The sequence below is a fragment of the Oncorhynchus kisutch genome, linkage group LG12 (assembly GCF_002021735.2).
Source record: "Oncorhynchus kisutch isolate 150728-3 linkage group LG12, Okis_V2, whole genome shotgun sequence".
Classification (NCBI taxonomy): Eukaryota; Metazoa; Chordata; class Actinopteri; order Salmoniformes; family Salmonidae; genus Oncorhynchus; species Oncorhynchus kisutch.
Window position 1 is genome coordinate 25,866,567 of NC_034185.2, and position 21,422 is coordinate 25,887,988.

Consider the following 21,422-nt stretch of genomic DNA (forward strand, 5'->3'; position numbering starts at 1 on the left):
GGGTAGGATAGATATAGGTCTGTAGCAGTTTGGGTCAAGAGTGTCCCCCCCTTTGAAGAGGGGGATGACCGCAGCTGCTTTCCAATCTTTGGGAATCTCAGACGACACGAAAGAGAGGTTGAACAGGCTAGTAATAGGGGTGGCAACAATTTCGACAGATAATTTTAGAAAGAAAGGGTCCAGATTGTCTAGCCCGGCTGATTTGTAGGGGTCCAGATTTTGCAGCTCTTTCAGAACATCAGCTGAATGGATTTGGGAGAAGGAGAAATGGGGAAGGCTTGGGCGAGTTGCTGTTGGGGGTGCAGTGCTGTTGTCCGGGGTAGGAGTAGCCAGGTGGAAGGCATGGCCAGCCATAGAAAAATGCTTATTGAAATTCTCAATTATGGTGGATTTATCAGTGGTGACAGTGTTTCCTATCTTCAGTGCAGTGGGCAGCTGGGAGGAGGTGTTCTTATTCTCCATGGACTTTACAGTGTCCCAGAACTTTTTTGAGTTAGTGTTGCAGGAAGCAAATTTCTGCTTGAAAAAGCTAGCCTTGGCTTTTCTAACTGCCTGTGTATAATGGTTTCTAGCTTCCCTGAACAGCTGCATATCACGGGGGCTGTTCGATGCTAATGCAGAACGCCATAGGATGTTTTTGTGTTGGTTAACGGCAGTCAGGTCTGGGGAGAACCAAGGGCTATATCTGTTCCTGGTTCTAAATTTCTTGAATGGGGCATGTTTATTTAAGATGGTTAGGAAGGCATTTTTAAAAAATATCCAGGCATCCTCTACTGACGGGATGAGATCAATATCCTTCCAGGATACCCCGGCCAGGTCGATTAGAAAGGCCTGCTCGCAGAAGTGTTTCAGGGAGCGTTTTACAGTGATGAGTGGAGGTCGTTTGACCGCTGACCCATTACGGATGCAGGCAATGAGGCAGTGATCACTGAGATCTTGGTTGAAGACAGCAGAGGTGTATTTAGAGGGGAAGTTGGTTAGGATGATATCTATGAGGGTGCCCGTGTTTAAGGCTTTGGGGAGGTACCTGGTAGGTTCATTGATAATTTGTGTGAGATTGAGGGCATCAAGTTTAGATTGTAGGATGGCTGGGGTGTTAAGCATGTTCCAGTTTAGGTCGCCTAGCAGCACGAACTCTGAAGATAGATGGGGGGCAATCAGTTCACATATGGTGTCCAGAGCACAGCTGGGGGCAGAGGGTGGTCTATAGCAGGCGGCAACGGTGAGAGACTTGTTTTTAGAGAGGTGGATTTTTAAAAGTAGAAGTTCAAATTGTTTGGGTACAGACCTGGATAGTAGGACAGAACTCTGCAGGCTATCTTTGCAGTAGATTGCAACACCGCCCCCTTTGGCAGTTCTATCTTGTCTGAAAATGTTGTAGTTTGGAATTAAAATGTCTGAATTTTTGGTGGTCTTCCTAAGCCAGGATTCAGACACAGCTAGAACATCCGGGTTGGCAGAGTGTGCTAAAGCAGTGAATAGAACAAACTTAGGGAGGAGGCTTCTAATGTTAACATGCATGAAACCAAGGCTATTACGGTTACAGAAGTCGTCAAAAGAGAGCGCCTGGGGAATAGGAGTGGAGCTAGGCACTGCAGGGCCTGGATTCACCTCTACATCGCCAGAGGAACATAGGAGGAGTAGAATAAGGGTACGGCTAAAAGCTATGAGAATTGGTCGTCTAGAACGTCTGGAACATAGAGTAAAAGGAGGTTTCTGGGGGCGATAAAATAGCATCAAGGTATAATGTACAGACAAATGTATGGTGGGATGTGAATACAGTGGAGGTAAACCTAGGTATTGAGTGATGAAGAGAGAGATATTGTCTCTAGAAACATCGTTGAAACCAGGAGATGTCATTGCATGTGTGGGTGGTGGAACTAATAGGTTGGATAAGGTATAGTGAGCAGGACTAGAGGCTCTACAGTGAAATAAGCCAATAAACACTAACCAGAACAGCAATGGACAAGACATATTGACATTAAGGAGAGGCATGCTTAGTCGAGTGATCAAAAGGGTCCGATGAGTGGAGAGGTTGGTTGGTGATTTAGACAGCTAGCCAGGGCATCGGTAGCAAGCTAGCATAGGATGGAGGTCTGTTGTTAGCCACCTCTTGCGTTCCGTCAGTAGATTAGTGCGGTTCCGTGTGGTAGAGGGGACCAATCCAAATCACACAACAACAACAAAAATAAAAACAATAGATATAGTTATAGAGGCCCAAGAAGAAAACATAATAATAATAATAAAAAATAAATAAATTGTCTGATTGTCTATTCAGATAGCAGCCGGTAAGACAGCTAACGGTTAGCAGGCCGCAGATGGGCGTTCAGGTAACGTCGCGACGGAGGAGCCAGCCGGATAACTCCTTCGGGTAGATAACGTCGGCAGTCCAGTCGTGAAGGCCCGGTGGGGCTCTGCGAAGGCAGCAAAACGGGTCCGGATAGGTGACTGCAGCCCAGGTGTGATTGATGGAACTCAGGAGTGATTGACGGAGCTTGCTAGCTCCGGAATAATTGATGTTTGCTCCGGAATCGACGAAGGCCGATAGTCACACGGATAGCAGCTAGCCAGCTGCGAGATCCGGGTATGAATGTCCAGAGAGCAGTCGAAATCCAGGGACATGGAGAGAAAAATTGGTCCGGTATGTTCCGTTCCGAGCCGCGCTGCACAGAACTGGCGATAGATTTTCGAGCTAAAGGATAGCCGATGACCACAAACCGTGGTTAGCTGAATACTAACGATTTGCCAGTAAAGGAGCTAACTAGCTTCTGAACTAGCTTCTGGATTAGCTTCTGGCTAGTTTCAGGCTAGCTTCTTGGAGTTTCTGGCTAGCTTCTTGGAGGATTACAGATCTGAGGTAAATAATACTTTTTTATAAATATACCTTGGTGAGGCGGGTTGCAGGAGAGTGTTTTGAAGATGAGTTGATGGAAAATAAAAATAAAATGTATGTGAAAAAGTTGTAAATATATATATATACAGGACACGACAAGACGAGGACAAAAGACGTCTGAACTGCTATGCCACCTTGGTTGGAAAGGTTAGCTGTACAAGATAGTGAATTATGTTCATCTGAAAATGTCCTACTTCAACCTGCTCAATGTGCATTATATGAAAAAGTATTATCAGTGATGGATATTCAAAAGATCTAAACTGGAATGGGAGCCCATAAGAAAAGGGCTCAGCTGAGTAACCAATCAACCCGGAAATACTTTCTCTGACCCCCACCTTCTGACCAGTGGCCCATGACCCTCAACCCTTCCCTTCTTGTTTACTTTTTACTTTTTTACCACTTTTTCTCCCCAATTGGTAATTACAGTCTCGTCCCATCTCCGCAAAATCCGTATGGACTTGGGAGAGGCGAAGGTCGAGAGCCATGTGTCCTCAGAAACAGGACCCTGCCAAGCCGTACTGCTTTTTGACACCATGCTCGCTTAACCAGGAGCCAGCTGCACCAATGTGTCGGAGGAAACACTGTACACCTGGCGACCGCTGTTAGCTTGCAGGCACCCGGCCCGCCACAAGGAGTCACTAGAGTATGATGGGACAAGGACATCCCGGCCAGCCAAACCCTCCACTAACACGGACGATGCTGGGCCAATTGTGCGCCAACTCATGGGCCTCCCGGTCATGGCCGGCTCGGGTCGAATCCAGGTCTGTAGTGATGCCTCAAGCACTGAGATGCAGTGCCTTAGACCACTGCGCCACTCAGGAGGCCCCAACTTCCTGGTTACTTAACAATTGAGGTCAATGCTGAGGTAAGGCTGAGCCATAGAGATAGAGGACTCATCTTTGTATCTGTGCCATTATTGTGTCTGTGACAGTATGGGCAGCTCCATTGAGGCTACAACCCATAGGAATCCCCACCCAGTTGACTTTGACTACTTTAAAATTTAAAATGGCAGAAGCATGATGGAAGCCCTCAACAGCGCTGCCCCATGCTAAAACGACCTTTTAACTGCTAGAGGCCTCTATCATTCTCTATGCTCTTCACTATTAGGAATCACCACCCAGTTGACTACTTTAAAATGCTGGAAGCCCTCAATGAGGGGGGCGGCAGGGTAGCCTAGTGGTTAGAGCGTTGGGCTAGTAGCCGAGCTGGCAAGGTACAAATCTGTCGTTCTGCCCCTGAACAGGCAGTTAACCCACTGTTCCTAGGCCGTCATTGAAAATAAGAATTTGTTCTTAACTGACTTGCCTAGTTAAATAAAGGTAAAATAAATTGTAAAATTTTTTATGACAACGCTAAAACAGGTTATATCCATAATGAGTCCTCTATCTATCTCTATGGGTCGAGCTGCTAATAAGCTTAAGGGGACTTTTATAGGACATGGAGGCTTTGTGCAGAGTAAGCCAAGCACACCATACCGTACCCATTCGCAGCCAAATCTCCATTCATACTTTACTCCAGCTCTTGGTTGCATTTCTTTTACTGGAGTAGCCGACAGGCAGCCACCCGCTTACAATGTAGCTAGTGTCTACTGTGGCTAACGGCTACAATTGAGCTATTCCTGATTAAGACAGTTTGGTACTTTTTCTCATGGCAGCAGATCTTATCTTCACCAACGAGTGGTGTTCTTTTGCCGGAGAGAACAGAGAAAGAATAGCGTTCTTCTGTGAACAGATATACTTTGTTTGTTCATGGAGAACTGAGAGCCATTCCTTTGATATCACACAAACTATTCTCAGTGTTGTGAATTCAGAGTACACAATAAATCACATAGAAGACAAACATTGTACAAATCCCCCTTTTAATTGTTTCAATTTCATTATATATAAATACACATTTACAGATAATTTTTGTCCATGAACGACATCATGGTGAATAATGAATGACATAATGAAAGCATTGACAAAATTACAATCATCAATCATATTATTAGTGGCCGAGTCCCCATAGTCCCATGTTCTATAGGGGAGTGATGACATGGGGACAGCCCTGGCCTTACACTCAAAGCAGATATACACTTACTGTCTGCCTGCCTGTTACTGTAGACCAGAGCTATGGTGGCCTAGCCAGTTAAGACATTGCCTAGTTCCTCTGTCAACCAGTTGAGACAGCCTAGCTCCTCTGTCAACCAGTTGAGACAGCCTAGCTCCTCTGTCAACCAGTTGAGACAGCCTAGCTCCTCTGTCAACCCGCTGAGACAGCCTAGCTCCTCTGTCAACCCGCTGAGACAGCCTAGCTCCTCTGTCAACCCGCTGAGACAGCCTAGCTCCTCTGTCAACCCGCTGAGACAGCCTAGCTCCTCTGTCAACCCGCTGAGACAGCCTAGCTCCTCTGTCAACCCGCTGAGACAGCCTAGCTCCTCTGTCAACCAGTTGAGACAGCCTAGCTCCTCTGTCAACCAGTTGAGACAGCCTAGCTCCTCTGTCAACCAGTTGAGACAGCCTAGCTCCTCTGTCAACCAGTTGAGACAGCCTAGCTCCTCTGTCAACCAGTTGAGAAAGCCTAGCTACTCTGTCAACCCGCTGAGACAGCCTAGCTCCTCTGTCAACCCGCTGAGACAGCCTAGCTCCTCTGTCAACCCGCTGAGACAGCTTAGCTCCTCTGTCAACCCGCTGAGACAGCCTAGCTCCTCTGTCAACCCGCTGAGACAGCCTAGCTCCTCTGTCAACCCGCTGAGACAGCCTAGCTCCTCTGTCAACCAGTTAAGACATAGCCTAGCTCCTCTGTCAACCAGTTAAGACATAGCCTAGCTCCTCTGTCAACCAGTTAAGACATAGCCTAGCTCTTCTGTCAACCAGTTAAGACATAGCCTAGCTCCTCTGTCAACCAGTTAAGACATAGCCTAGCTCCTCTGTCAACCAGTTGCTCCTTGGTAAGGACCACGTTGGCTAGCCTAGGGTTCGCTCTTCCCAACTGTCTGTCAACGTGTTTTATTAAAACAGCTCTTTCGGTTTGACATAAAAAAATAAAATCATTTAAATGGGGTTGATTCTTAAAACATTTCCCATTCATAGGGATTCTCAAATAATGTTATTTGCATGTGACAAGTGGTTGTGATTATTATTATTTACAGCAGATAAGGATCACCAGAATAAATATATTCCTCCTCTCTGAGCCCTGGGGCCAGATACTGTACTGTTATGTTTATTATGGTTTGTGAAAACACAACCAACAGTCTGAAATTTCAGGTGGGTTTTAGCTGTTAACTTATTGATATGAAGAGGTGAGAAAAGGTGCAATAATTCCAGTAACAAAATGATGCTGCTGATAGATCATTTCTATGTAAACACCCAGGAGAGAGCTACAAAAGATAAAATGGCTGCTTGACATCATTTGATGACATCATTTTAGTTTAGCTTATCTTCAGGGTGGTTCTTCAGCCAAAACACAAGGTGGTTAAAGGCCATGTACTAGCCCCTCTTCAGGAAACACAGAACACCCTTTTCAAATTACAAACCACAAAAAAAAACTGGGAGGGGGATGAATGACTGACTGACCTCAGCACTACATGAACAAACCAACAACGATTTTGTACAATGCTACACACACACACACATGCACACCTGGGACTGACTGACTCTCAATGACAATATGACATTCATTCACTTCACTGTTTTCACTATTCTGATTACACAACATTGAGAAACCTCTGACTGCACCCCAGGGTTATAAAGAGAGCTGTACTTAAGTACAGATAAACTGCTGGTTGGGCGATCTTTACAGATCCTAACCCTGCTGTGGGACATTGTATCATCTCATCACTGAGACTAGTAGTCGTGCCTCTTCAGCCCATTAAACAATAAACATGGCAATCAGTCCACTAAAACCCCATGGAAAACAGCCTGTTGTGTTACTTCTCAAATATTCAGTGATGGGATATCTCTGTAGGCAGTACAATGAACAAAGCAGCCATCTAGGATGTGGCACAGCATGGTCTTTAGTGGCTAGGTCAAACAGACCCCTACAGTACATACCCACTCCCCTGTATCTCCATGTTACATCAGACTATGAGGAGAATGCAAAGCAAAACCACCATTTGAGATGGGAAACGTTTGATAAGTCGTTTGGTTGCAGTTAGCTAGCTGTAGTCAGTAGTCAGTTCCACCCAATACAGAGTGCATTGTACTGACTGTGCGTTTCAGTAAGCACTTGGCTGGACCCATGTTAGCCAACAGTCCATTGGAAATGATCATTTACCCACTTCACAGGTTTCAGAAGTGCATAATAGACCCAAATACATACATGCACCTCAATTAAACAATCCTCTCAGGTTAGCTCTAGTGGCATGAGGAGAAACGTCTCTTTGGGAGCTGACTGTTGAACACATGGAGTGAGTGGCATCTAGTTTGGCTTTGGTCAAACTAACATAATTGTGACAGTTAGCAATGAAATTAAGCAATCAACACATTTTCCCAACATTTTCACTGTTCTTGAATCTCTACTGTATCCAGCCCCACTCTTGGGTCTCTTTCAGGTGGCGGTGGAGGGGAGATCCCTGGTTGTGTGGCATACTACTGTAGGTGCACCTGCAGCTGGCGGTATCGCTGGCAGTGGTGGGGTGGTGGCTGTAGTACAGGGGTGTGGATGTATTTGCCAGTGCTGTACAATAGGGGCATGCAGTTAAAATGAAGCACATGCAATCTGTTTGGGAGCCTTTACTTCCTCTGATCCATGCTTTAGTCTCCAGGGAGGTGGAATGCTTGGCTCAGGCCATTTAAAACACCGACTGAACTTAAAAAGAGAGTCTCCAATCCCACAGCGTTCTAACAGAGACAAGAGAGAGAAAGGGGGGATAGATGAGGGAGGATAGAAACGGAGGGATGAAATGGAGGGATAGAGTGTTCCAATCCTCAGTTTGGTGGATAGACAGATACATATCATGTCAGAAGGAGTCCTGGTCTCTTGGCAGCCTGCCGCTCATGTCCATTAAGTTAGATCTGTACCACAGTATGGGGGGGTTGACTAGCTGGCTGGTTGACTGGCACTAGTGACGGTTGGCCTGGCTGGCTGCTGGGGGCTCCATTGTGTGGCCACAGGGGCCTGGCCATGCCCACCGTAGGGGAGGGCTCCAGCGGGTAGATGGGGCTGGGAGGGAAGGGTCACTGCTGCGGCTTGGAGGTGGGCTGGCTGGCTGCAGGCTGGGAGGTCTCTGGAACCTCGATGGCGATGGAATGTGGCTGGATCACAATAGGGGCACGAGGACCTGCAGGAAGACATTGAACTGTGTCAGACTCACTGGGGAAAATAATAACCCTCAATAGAGAAAAGTTAGCCAAGTGTCCCATGCCATAATGAGTAGGTAAAGGACTAGGCTACATATAGGCTATGGGCTCTATGAATGAATTTAGCTTCTGCATTCTCTATGGTTTGTATGATACTGAAGGTCAAATTCTGAAGTCAAATGAAGAACTAACAGGCATGTACAGACAGGTACATGCGGAAACATCCCAATAGGAACATCTGTCCAGATTGAGGTTCATGAACACAGCACAAGCTGAGGCTAAAAGGGCTAAGTCTGGCTGCCAGGTACACACACGGTATTTACAAGCTGGAAGCATGACAGTCTACACAACATCGCTGTAAACCCTGTTGACAGGAAGCTTCCAACTCTCATCTAGCTTTGTTGCAATAAATCCTGTTATCAAAAATATCCAGCAAGTAATAGCCTGTTGTCTCAACTAGAAGCAATTCACATGGGAAGGTTTTATTAGCAGGAGGCATGACCTAAAATTGGGCCCTTGTTTAACTGTTCTGAGGTGTAAGCGGTCCTGAAATATTGAAAGCTCCACGAGGGTCATGTTCAGTAGGTGGAAAACGTTTTGAAACAAGGACACGCTACCTGAGCGTGTCCAGTAAGGATACAGATGTTTGTTTTCCGTCGCAAAACGTTTTGCTATGGTGTTCCCTACTGAACATGACCAAGTGTGTACCATGAACCTACCTGCCCTCCCCTGGCGATGCTCATCCACACTGTCACTTTCCTTATAGAGGACATCATCCATATGCAGCATAGAGGGAGAGCACAGAGCACTGCTTAGAAAGCACTTGTACTATTAGTTAGGCTACTACCCCTACTATATCAGATTACAATATAATGATAGTCCTATATTATTACTATCTCAACATCATTATATAGCCATAGTCTCTTGAAGCTTCCAGCTATCACTTTGGTAATTCTAAAGAGAGAATCATAGACTGACATGTCAACAGGCATCATGGTGTTGAACAAACAGAGCACCAACAGAGAGGATGGCGCTGAGGAAGTAGGTGTGAGGAGAGATGACAAACACATATGGCCGGGTGTGACAGGACAGCAGTGGCTCGTCTTAGGGGTATTGGTCTCTAGATCAGTGACAGATCTCAAATTAATCGATTTTAAATGCAGGCTGTAAACACAAGAAATGTGGATTAAGTCAAGGGGTATAAGTACTTTCTAAAGGTAATGTACCTCCACAAAAGGCCCCAGGGGGATCAAAGGGTTGTGTTAGCATGACAAACGGACTGTGGTTTTAGCACATATCCACAGGCTAGGTTTTCAACTAACCAGCCTGACATTATATTGATGTTTTTAATATGAATAGATGGCTACTGTTTATTGAAGGCATCTAATGTCTTGTGGGTTGAGTGAGTACTTGGCTGTTGTGGGGCCCTGTTTTGTCTTGTGAAGTTAACTTGTTACATCCCATGCCTAAAGCCGGTAGTACATAACACAATTCGGGCACCGATTTAGCTTTTCCAGATGAGATTGGAGACAAAATCCTCATTGTTGCCTACTTGGGGCACTCGGCTGTCACCGACGCTCGTTTAATGTGAGCGGGTCAGAGACGCAATCTGAGGGCTACCGATCTCGTCTTGGAGCAGCCTCAGACATCTCAATTTTTCCAAACATGTTGGATTTTATTGCCACAAAATCTGCAATGTTTTTGTAGTGTGCAATGACAAGTTTTGAGACCGGTGATCAGCAAAAGCCAATGAGCGCTCGCCAAAGAAACCAGTGAGATGATGACATTGTTTCGCGTCACCCAGAAGTTGTAGACTCTTTTGAGCAGGAGCCATGACTACTAGGATGCGTTTGTACTTGCCTTAAAACCAAAGCGTCAACTCGTTTCAGCTCTGAAGTTCACAAGCTATAGACATTTCAACTCTGTTTGTCATGCGTCAATGTCTGACAGAAAACGTTTGAGACTGCTTTGAGCCACAGCTCTTTCTGGCTACGTTAACAATCTAAATCACATCATTGTTTTCGCGAGACTACGTGGTGGTATGGAGAATCCTCACGACCAAGTGAAGACTCTTGTAGTGTGTGACCCCCTTGTCTGTACCAGATGGTTTATTCTGCGCACCACTATGTTGGCAAGACAAGAAACTACAGGAAAGACGTTGGTTTAACATGCGAGGCTCAGCGATGTTTGGATTTTGAAAGTCGTAGTGCACACCCGGCATAAGTGTCTCTGTGGTCTTACTGGTAAAGTAATGGGATACTGGGCATAGATTAGGCTATAGTTTAATGACCATAAACCATGCCTAATTAACAAAGAGATTACATTCACTTTATCACCAAGGCAGAAAATAGTAATAAATAAATACTACAGATACATTCACGATGGACCAAACACAGACAAAATACTTAGTGATCAATTAACTGAAATGATTGTTATTGAGTTGCTCCATCCATAGCAAAATGAGGTCCACTACATTATAAATACACACAAGGCAAGCTCATACATGCAGCCATGCTCAAAACATTCTGAAGCAACAGCCATGACATCATGCAACTCAACACTGACAGGCAAACAGAATGGATGGTTAATGAGTCTGTCAAACAAACAGCTGAACATAGTACAAAGGCACCGTGTGTCACTATGAGCAAACACAGTCTGGTGAAACGGATTGGTCTGGGGCGTGGCAACGTGCACAGGAAGCGGGACGGATGGACACGATGCAGCTGGGTTGAGTACAGCAAGTACATCAGGAAGTCGGGGGGCTTACGAGTCATTTAGACTCCGGCAACGTTTCGCCTGGGTTCTCAGCAGCCACTGGCCTGGTCAGGTTGTCAACCACTGGATTGGCAGGGTCTAGGCTGTTGGCAGGGTCTAGGCAGTTGGCAGGGCCTAGGCTGATGCTCTCAGCCACAGGACTCGTTACAGCTATAGGTACGGCTACAGGTATGGGCTGCACAATGATTACTGTGTCACCTGGTGGATGAAAACACAAACGTACAGAAACACCTTTCTGTCAGAATGAGATAAACCATGCCTACTCATTGGGCCAGAGTATACTGATATGTTATCCCCACACTCATACTGCCCTGAGGCTGTTAGCTTGTCATGTTTGGTTTGGTTTTCAGTTACTGTAAATGAAGCGCAGTTCTTGTTTTTGTGTGATACGGTGAGGAGATTATTCATATCATCTAGGTATTCGCCTGAACATGTTGTGAATATCTCTGAAACCAATAGCATCGTCATTTTGCTTATAAAGCCTTATACTGAAAGTTCAAATGGTGTGATAGTCACTTGGGCTAGGGGTCGTGACTATGGGGTCACCATGGTCACTGATCACTCGTCAGAACAAAAAACAAGACAATTAGGAGTATAGTCCTTGGGACTGTTTTCTATTGAGTGATCTGCTGTGTGAAGAGGCAACATGAGTGAAGGAGCTGAGAGTCCTGTCCTCAGACCAACCAGTTAAGGACACGACACAAGAGGCCGAGGCAGAGAGCATCCTCTGAGATCTGACAGGATTACATGCATCTTCCTCATCTCGCCTCTGTCCCAGCCCCTGTCCCTGTTCTGGGGACCACTGATGGGAGAGGATAAAACAAAGAGCTTCTTGTTGGCCTTGAAATGTTGGAAGAAAAGAAACACGGTTGACATCTCTACCTGTTAATGTCGACATGTTATTGCACACTGTTCTGACACTAAATCCATTGCTTTTACACATCCAAAAATACCAAACAACAACATTATATTATATTACCCATTCTGGTAAAGGAGCATTGTGATACAAGGCACATTTCTGCACTAGCAGACAATAAATTATCATCATCTAATTTACTGAGACTGAGGAGAGTGATAATTATAATTTCAACATGGTAGAAAAAATATTTAAATAAATGTCAGAGCTAGGGCTATAACTGGATAATGTCCTCATGACATGAACCAGCAGTCTCTCAGTCAGAGTATGAGTAGCTATAAATACCTGCACATCAAGGTAATCTAAGGGCTAGCCTGCAGCCTCTACCTCCTGTGCAGGACCAGGTGCTGTAGACCCAGAGTCCTGCCTAGCTGGAGTAGACACTGGTGCCCCCCCCCTCCATTCCCTCATCCCTTCCTCCCCATCCCTGTTTGGCTGCTCTGGCCCCATCTGTGCTCTGCTGTTTCCCTGCCTCTCCTCCCTCTTCTTTCTCCCTCTGAAAGGAAGTGACAGCGTTAAGTCAGGCTGAAAAACCGACATCTGCGAGGCGGCCTGTCGCTGAGGTAGTGTGTAGAGGCGCCAGGACCCAGGAGAAGGGCCAACACAGAAGGATTGGGGGGCACACTGTATTTATCCTGTTACCCTCCTCATGAGCTCTATCCCACCTATAGTAGTCTATACTATACAATAGAAAAATGGCTATGTGCACTAGCATACTTAGTTTATTACCCAATGCCAAACAGTCGCCAGCCTACCTACTAGCGCCCAAAACATTCTACCGCATACTACCTGCCACCAACCCAAAATACACCTCCCCCCCATTTAAAAATTCCCCCCTCCCCTCCCAGCGTGGTCTCACCTCTGTCCGTCTCAGCTTTGATCTGGGCCTCCAGGTCCTCTGGGTCCACGTACTGGTAGTGATCATCCTCCTCCGGCGGCTTGCACTTCCCACAGCAGAAACAGCAGCAGCAACAGCAGCAGCAGCAGGAGAAGACGGTGCAGCACACGGCCATGGTCTGCAGCACAAGGGCATAACACAAACACACAGCATTATCAGTATGGAGCTTCTCCCGATCACATATACCCAGCCGGGACAGTCACCCGCTGTCTTCCTGCTCGCAGGAGAACTTATGTCTAGCCTCAGATCTACAGGGTGAGCCAGTGAGAGAAGCTAGGGGATATTAGCAGCAGAGACAGTGAAATACATGTGGATGCTCTCAATAATCCTACTGTACCGAGCATTTCTAGGGTATATATAAGTGGAGTGGTTTTGTTTCTCCTTGAAATGTTCCTTTGCTTTGTAGTTTTCTTTGTAGGTAAAAGCAGAGTGAGGTTTGTGAGACAGTCGGTGGATCTTCATCACTGCATCTAGACCTCTCTACTTACTCTACTCAGCATCAATGGCCACACATCTGAGTGACTGAGCACAACTACACAGAACACAATTCTAAATAAAGACTGCTTTGCACCTGGAGCCATCTGTCTGACTGAAACAGAAAGATACAGTACACTGACAGGTTCAGAGGGAGGTAACTATGAGACTTGTCAAAGCAATTATACACAAATACTTATATACTGTCAATGTACTCCCAACAGGGATTACAGTAGGCTGTCTAATGCATGGAGAAGACAGTACTAGACAGTGAATTCTATCCATAACAATGTCTAATAAAATCCCAGCAGCTCTTAGTGTGATGAGTGATGTGGCTGTGAAAGAAGTCCAGTCAGTATGTCATCACTGAGACAGTCAGCTGGGAGAGTGGGGCTACTCACCCCCACTGTCGGAGGTTACAGCACTACTGACTACACCCCGGATAACCTAATATATTACCCTGTACGACTAAAGGTGGTTTGGAGGGTTATGAGGTACTCTCTCTCTCACCTTAAACCACCACTTGGACATGAGGAAGTAGTATTTAACGCTCTCCTCTCCAAACTGCTCGGACACATAGAGGCCCATGGAGCCGTACTCGTCGTAGATCCTCCTCTTGCCATCATCGTTCAGGATGGAGTTGGCGTTGTTGATCTCTTTAAACTTATCTGCAGCCTCTGGGTTGTCTGGGTTCTTGTCTGGGTGGTACTTCAACGCTAGTTTCCTGTAAATAGATGGATGGATGAATAAATTAATCTCAGTCCACACCACCACATACAAATTTCACAAAACTCTAAATCCTATAAAGAGCTTATACCTCATTAAAAGTAATTGTTCTTTGTCTGATGGACCAACTCCTGAATAAAGCTGATCATTAACTTGCTCCGGGGAAATGGAGAAACAGGCTTACAGGTTATGTGGCTATAACGACCAGAGACAGGCTGAGTGCTACCTGTAGGCTCTCTTGACGTCCTCAGCGGAAGCTCCTTTCTCCAGGCCGAGCACCTTGTACAAGCTTTCCCCTGTGGTGGACATCTTCCTCTGGGGGCCTGGCCGGTTTGGCTCAGTTGCGCCTGTGCCTGTCGTGGCCATGGCTGAAGTCTGCCAAGATATACAGTCACACAGGAGGTTAGCACTAAGTCACACACATGAAGTGTGGAACTGAGTAGGTTGTCACTGTAGCAATAGAGACATACACCCTGCAGTATTTACCTGACCTGTTCTTAAATCTTGACATTATTTGTCCAAGTAGTAACTACATGTGTGTGTGTGTACTGTCTGTAGCCATAATCATCACAGACATGGTAGACAGACACAGATGTTGTCACATTGCTTTGCCTAGAACACCATAGGGAACTGGAACAGCTCTGCCTAGAATATCCCATCTCATAAACCCAATGTCAATACAAGGATACAAAAAAAAAATATATGAACCAGCAAAACACAAGGATATAGCATTCAGCACTGGCTGGGTTTATGTTTAAACAATTTCTGTACACATATGTAAGAACTGGGCCTACACACAACCCTTACAGATCCCTTTAAACCACAATACACTTAGCGCAGGGCAGATGAATTTGGGATTAAGCTCCAAGACTGCGTGTAGTGAAGTGCAGTAGCATGTGTTAAACATGAATAATGCATCACAACTGTGGAACCTCCATCTAAAATCCCTGTACTTAAAACAAAGCAGAAGGCCAGCAGTGAGACTCCAACGCTCCACACAGCCCCACATTCTGCTGAACAGGACAATAGCCCTGCTGTGGCACACACACACCACATCACACTCAGCCACGCACACTGTGACTACTGGTGACTAGTAATGCCCTGGGCAGGCCTGAGCTAAAGGCGATTACATTTTGCTGATCTCGCACAGATTACTCACACAAGTCAACACAGGGCAATCCTAGACTGGCCCTGGAGAGATGGGCCTGAACAGCCAGCACTGCACAGAGACAGGCTTAGGAGGCTTGGCTGGGGAGGAACCTGTAGTCTACAGGTTGTTGCAAGGGGGAACAGTAAATGGTGGCAAAAGGCTACAAGCAGTAGCAGACTAGCAGTAAACTACACTACCTGCCCATTTCCCTTTGATTCCCTTCAGGCTGGTGTTGTCCCAATACTGAGAAGGTGGTCTCTGTAATTACCTTAGTATGACATTGGACCTGGTCAGTCTCCAAGTCAAGGATTTCTATCTGCTTAACAACCACCAAACCTTACTCACACACTTCCAAAGCTTGGACAAGCAGAAACATTTAGCCAGCAAAGCTTGTGTTCGACCATTAATTACCTCTGCTATCCAGCCTGTCTGTCGGCCATTCACACAAACTGTTCACACCCCTCTTATTGGTGGAGAGAGTTTCGCAGGTTTAAAGCTCATTTCCTGCAATTCCACACATTTTGTCATGGGGTGCAATGAAAATTTTGCAGTTTAAAGCACATTTTCTTGGAATTCTATACATTTTGCCATGTCTAATGTGTATTCATGTGATATTAGAGTGACAATATACAACAATATTGATGGGCAAAAAAAACTAAAATACAAAAAATGGACTAGTAGATCTGGACATTTCTGACAAGTTATAAATAGTTATCTTAGGTATACAATGGCTGACATGACAAGAGGAACTGATGATGCACTACCCAATTTAGAAATTGCACCTTGTGCCTTCTACTACTACGACTTTCAAGAGTAAGTTTAAAGCCGGACTGAGTTCCTTTAAAAAATAATAATAATAAGGGCCCCACAGTTTGGGAACCGCTGTCCTAAGGGAGAAAAACTGAAGGCACCTTTTCAATAACACACAGATCCCTTGATTCCTGGAAGAGATGTGACATGATGTGTGTTTATGATTATGCTTTGGTTATGGTCATTACACTGTTTCTGGGTTATAAAATGTAGGCCAGCAAGTAAGGCCAAGTGGTTTTTCCCTGTGTGTTCCACATTGGCACATGGCAAACGTTGTGACACAGAGTAAAATGTGTGCATCCAGGTAGGTTTGGGTGGTATCGAGATTTCCATATGGTCTTCTCTCATACCGGGAATTACTGTATTACCGGCATAGCACACAAGGGGGCACTAAAAATGCATAAAAAGCCCATTGGGCCTCTATTACCAGAATGCTAACAGAATTAGCAAAAACAAATAGTGAAATCAGACGCCGTTAGCTGAAAGCTAAAGAGCAAAAAAAGAGAAAAAGCAAATTGCAAAGACAAGCAAATCAAGCTCAAAGTTATTCAAGCATCGCTAGTAACTGGAATGGAAGGAAGAGCAGCATGTGTACACAGAGCAGATAGGAGAAGAAAGAAGGAGAAAGAAAAAAACACTAGTAGGAAGCATAGGGAAAAATAGCAGTTGTACAGATAACTCCTCCAGAGCTCGTGGACTTCTGGCAGAAAGCCATTATATGATGGCAAACATTTACTAGTGAATTGCATACGAGTGTAACTTCATCACCTTGTGCGCCGCAAAACAGAGACTCGTCAATAGATCTAGAACGCTATGGACTCACCAGCTCGCTTTCTCCTGTTGTGCTGTTTACAAACACGTGGCTGGCTCAACTGTTCTGGAGAACTATGGTAAGTATCATAATTTTAAATAATGTGACAGGTGAAATAAAGAACGCAATCTGCTTTATCTCCTAAGGTATTGCACAAGTTGACTGCAGGTAATAACTTAAAAGTAGCTACAAATATTTAAATAATGTGAAAAACTCTTCTAGCTTGGGTGTGAAAAGGTCTGGTCACAGGCTCTGACAAGCGCTACCTAATAGGCTAGTCCATCACACAGGCTCTGACAAGCTTTACCTAGTCGGCTAGTCCCTGGCCTGGCTACACCATCTCTTCTCTTACCTAGCTGAGACTGAGCCAAGGGAACCCCTGGCTAAGATGATACACAGGCAACGCCGGGTGCGTGAGTTGGTCTTCATACTCAACATGTCATCAGGGTTCATGACCCCTGACAGGTCACTCCTGATGTGGAACTTTCTCACACTAATATGCAAAAATGCCTAAATAAAGCACAAAGACTGGATTAATGGAAGAAGAGTGATTTATCTAGGCCTAACTAACTATTTAATTGACCCTACTTGCTAAATATATCAACAAGTCAGAGATGGAAAGATCAAACAAATTTGAAGAACAGCCACTGTGATCATGTGACAGCCAAATGATCTTAATGTGAAAGAGAAAACACAGAGAGGCAGCAGCACTCAAGCAGCCTACTGTCAGTGCTGGGCTTAAATCAAGGGTATTTTGCATTCTTTTGCAATCCTCTTGTTTCTCACAGAAGGCAATTTCTTTGTTGCCTTGTCAAGTGATTCAAGAGCCGAATGTTGTTCTTACCGAACTTTCATAAACATCCCAGGGATGAGAGCTGCTTCAGGACATTTAGAAACAACTACTTCCGTACCTTGTCAATGGAAAATGATTATATCTGATTTTATTTGGCACCATAAACTTTAACAACAGCAACCTCTGATTTAAGGTTGAAACCTGAGATATATAAAATACAAGTCTCTAGGCATAAAACATTGCTACAATGTTAAACATGCTTCAGTGGGGGGTAAGGACAACTCAATGACCAAGACAAGTAGTAGGACAGACTAGCATTTCAACATCTAACCTGCACCTCTGCTCATAACCAGAGTATAAACTAGGCCAAACCGACCCAAAAACTGGAACTGGGCTTGACTAACTTTTTTTGCCACTTATCCTTTGGACTTGTAAAACAGATATTTTTTCACTTGTCCCAAAAAAATGATATCATTGTATGGTGCTAGTAACCACTTATTTTACTATAGTGAAAAATACAAAAATGTAGGCTACACTCTTCCTATTGGCTTCTTTGCATATTCAAACCGGTATTAAAATACAACACTGCCTCTTTAAGGCTCTCCTGGAGGATGGTTGGCCTCCCTTTCAACATTACAACTAAATACGTTTGTAATTTTGTATGTCTACCATTCAAAACAGACTCCGGGAAGACAGATCCAAAATTCATACAACCACCGCATATAAACACATTCAAAAAAGCAATGAGGCTGATGCAACAGATCAGAACGTATATCATAAAATGTTGATAAAGTTGTATTTCTTCATATTATATGTTCAACAATACGCACACGGTTCTAGGCTATTATGGAACGTTCCAAATTCTATTAGGGGAAACATCACTCAAAAGCGCACAGCAATCGCGAGCGGTTTAACGTGATAGAGCAGCCCCAAAGGCCGGCAGATGGCGATATTGAGTTAATCTTACCGTCCAAACGCATTGTTGCAGCTGGCAATGGCAATACACTCATATCCCCGGCGGAACGGTTCATCCCTAAAACATTCTCCATTCCGGATGCAAAAGCTTTGATTTCCTCAAATGTATTCAATGCGTGAAGGCGTGATAAAAACCGGGGAAATATGCATACTTTCCTTAAGTAACAATTATGTTTGCAGCAGTCGGTAGCAGTCCACTGAATGCGGGGTACAATATCAGGAAGTAGCATTCCTTGGCATTAGACACTAGCATGGTGGTAAAAAATGGTGTTTCAAAAGAAAATATGATTATTTTTCCTGTATTTTTCTCCGCGTTCTTGCCATTAAATAAAGTTGAGGAAATCAAAACCTTTGCAGTCTGAAATGAGAATGTTTCAGGCACAAACCAGTCCACGGGGGATACAAGTGTATTGAAGGTTGCATACAGTACAATGCGTTTGGACGGTAAAATGAACTCTCAATATCGCCATCTGACGACCTTTGGGCTAGTAACGGAGATGAAAATATACATTTGAAATTAAGAATGCGAAATCTAAAGATGCATCAACTAGCATGAGTTACTGATAGACTAGGATCATGTATTTGGCTGCTGGAAAATAAAATAAAGTTGATTTAAAAACCAACAGAACATGAGAAATGTGCTGGTTTCAATGGCGTTGTTTATAAGTGTTTATAAAATAATTCCCTCAACATTTCTATGGACGTATTTGGCTAGGCTACTTTTAAACAAGGTAAGACATGCTTTAGAAAATAACCAAACAATTATAGGTTTTAAACTAGGTTTATGGAATAAATAGTTTTAAAATGCTGACCGCCTCTGCTCAAATTCAAAGTGGGTGATGTGCGGTGCGTTTACTGGCATTTCACCTCTATATGTCATTAAAAGTCTCATTAAAGTTGGCCTACATTTTCTGGCGCTTCATGTCAGCATTGGTTTGGACATGAGGCTGTAGCCAATATGCATAGGCTATCACCTACACCAGGATTTCCCAAACTCTGTCCTGTCCCCCCCCCCCCCTTTTTGTATTTATGTACATAAAGAAATACACTAATATTATTCCAATGTTGTCCGGTGTAATTGTTTGATATTGTAATGTGTGATTTTTTTTGTTGTCACTTGTCCATTTGAACTATTTTAATCTATAGTCTTGTCGGATGGACAAAAGGACCCGCTTTAATGTCGAGCCCTGTGGGGATTTGTGTAATTGCTGGCTACTACAAATACTTGATGCAAAATTGACATAATCCATGACTAATCTGTAAAATACCACACCAGGATTTTGCTATGACACCTCACATTTGACCACACAACAGCTGGGCCAAAAGGGATTTGGAAGACTGACATCACGGCGGTAAAATATCTACATTAACCATCACCAACCTATACTAGTTATGTTGACCAAAGGCAAAACAGGAACCGTTTGAGCCATCTATTCTGTGACAGGAGATTGAAGAAACACACGGTATCTACGTGTTGCTATGACACACATGGCAGTGAGGGCTGGCAAGGGTGTGATCAAAATAAAAGACAATACATTATGCAATAGCTAGCTCACACGAGATGAAACCCGATAGCTGTAGCTACACATTAGCGATTGCGATAGAATAATCCATGCAATCATAATTGTTTCTTTCTTACATAGTAAGGAACGTAGGGTTTTTATAGTTTGTTGGGTATCTTGTAACCACTGCTGTGTCCTTGGACAATATAACGTTATAAAAGACATTCCATGGTCCTTGCACAACCATAATCCCTTGCTAATCTCCACATGGATAATTACTTTCCATTTTTACATCGTCTTTTCCCAATGCAAAAAGAATCTAACGTTGGCTAACTAGCCACATATGCAGTTCTAGGTAGAAAGCTACAGTAACGTTAACTAGTAACGACATTGCAATTATCTTTGCACCTAGCTATGTTGCGTTTGCTCGAGCTATGCAGATGCTAGTTAGCTAAAATAACCCAGGCACTGGCAAAAATGTTTTACTAACGAAACTAGTTGTCAATCAAGGTTGTCAATAACATTTGGGGAGCCGCAATTGTACCGTTAGCTGGCTATTAGCCAACTATTTAAAAAATATGAACGCTTATAAGGTTTTTGGTTAGTAATGAGAAGCTGGTGGATATCAACTGATACTTAAAAATGTGTTTCAACTGCAAAAGTCGACAGGCTGCTCAGCTGACCGTCACGACCGCTAATTTAGCCAAATAACGTTAGCGACGCTGATGTCAGAATTAGTTAACCATGCATTTTCACTCTAATAATGTTCCCTGAAACAAGCGTGCGTCCAAACAACGTATTTAACCAACCCAATATCAATCTGCAACCGCATGCCAGAGTAGTTTGTAACGTTACAGCCTAACGCAACGATGTCCGTGGGACTCTGGACTGTCCTCGCGACCAGACCCCACACTTGCTCGCTGGCTCAGTAGCTAGCCAAAACCGACCGGTGTAGCTTGAAAAAAAATACGCTCTCGTGGCTCAAGTTAGGGCGACTTTACGACGTATCTTACCTTGTGGAAATTGGAAGAGGTATATTTCGCTGTGGCATAGAGGCATCCACTTTGTATGTCAAGATTGCCAGACAATGTGTCAATGTATCCACCCCTCCTAAAAATGCTAGCTACTACCGTTTCAGTACCATTAGCCCCAGTGGACAAGGGACGTCTGATTGCTTCTGAGACGAGGGCTTCAACCAATGAACAGCGTCTTCATATCCTTACACACATTTGGCGCTTGTGAAAATCACGTTCAAAACAAACAAACAAAAAATCTTTTTTTTCCCTACCTACTGGAATTCTGTGTTCTATGAAAACTATTCAATTGTAACCAACGATGATTGAGCCAGGTTTGTTGGTCGGTCTAGTGTTGGACAACCACTATTGTGCTGCCATCTAGTGTTTGAAGACAACTGGGTAGA

The 21,422-nt window shown here is 44.3% G+C and overlaps 1 protein-coding gene across 6 annotated transcripts; it reads right to left on the bottom strand.

The window, feature by feature from the left end:
• Window positions 1–4,730: 4,730 nt before the first annotated feature.
• On the bottom strand, window positions 4,731–21,382 carry LOC109900783 (dnaJ homolog subfamily C member 5). 6 transcript variants are annotated; one of them, XR_004211918.1, is made up of 7 exons: window positions 21,016–21,382; window positions 14,188–14,336; window positions 13,746–13,959; window positions 12,723–12,879; window positions 10,940–11,787; window positions 8,892–8,931; window positions 4,731–8,153 (listed from the first exon to the last, which is right to left on the bottom strand). XR_004211918.1 is itself a non-coding variant. In XM_020496598.2 (7 exons), the coding sequence occupies exons 2-5, from the start codon at window positions 14,325–14,327 to the stop codon at window positions 10,943–10,945; spliced, it is 714 nt and encodes a 237-aa protein (XP_020352187.1). In that variant the 5' UTR covers window positions 14,328–14,336; window positions 21,016–21,378; the 3' UTR covers window positions 4,731–8,153; window positions 8,892–8,931; window positions 10,940–10,942. The 6 variants fall into 6 exon arrangements, 4 of the variants coding, with proteins under 4 accessions (XP_020352187.1, XP_020352185.1, XP_031693099.1 ...); XR_004211919.1 differs by lacking the exon at window positions 21,016–21,382 and adding an exon at window positions 20,812–20,929; XM_020496598.2 differs by having other exon boundaries at window positions 10,940–11,145; window positions 21,016–21,378.
• Window positions 21,383–21,422: the final 40 nt, after the last annotated feature.

Coding starts and splice junctions, on each gene's coding strand:
- LOC109900783 (XM_020496596.2), bottom strand. CDS start 14,327: ATGGCCACGACAGGCACAGGCGCAACTGAGCCAAACCGGCCAGGCCCC. Junction 12,880..13,745: donor TGTCCAAGTGGTGGTTTAAG/GTGAGAGAGAGA, acceptor CTTGTGCTGCAG/ACCATGGCCGTGTGCTGCAC. Junction 11,146..12,722: donor CAAAGCTGAGACGGACAGAG/GTGAGACCACGC, acceptor TTCATCCACCAG/GTGACACAGTAATCATTGTG.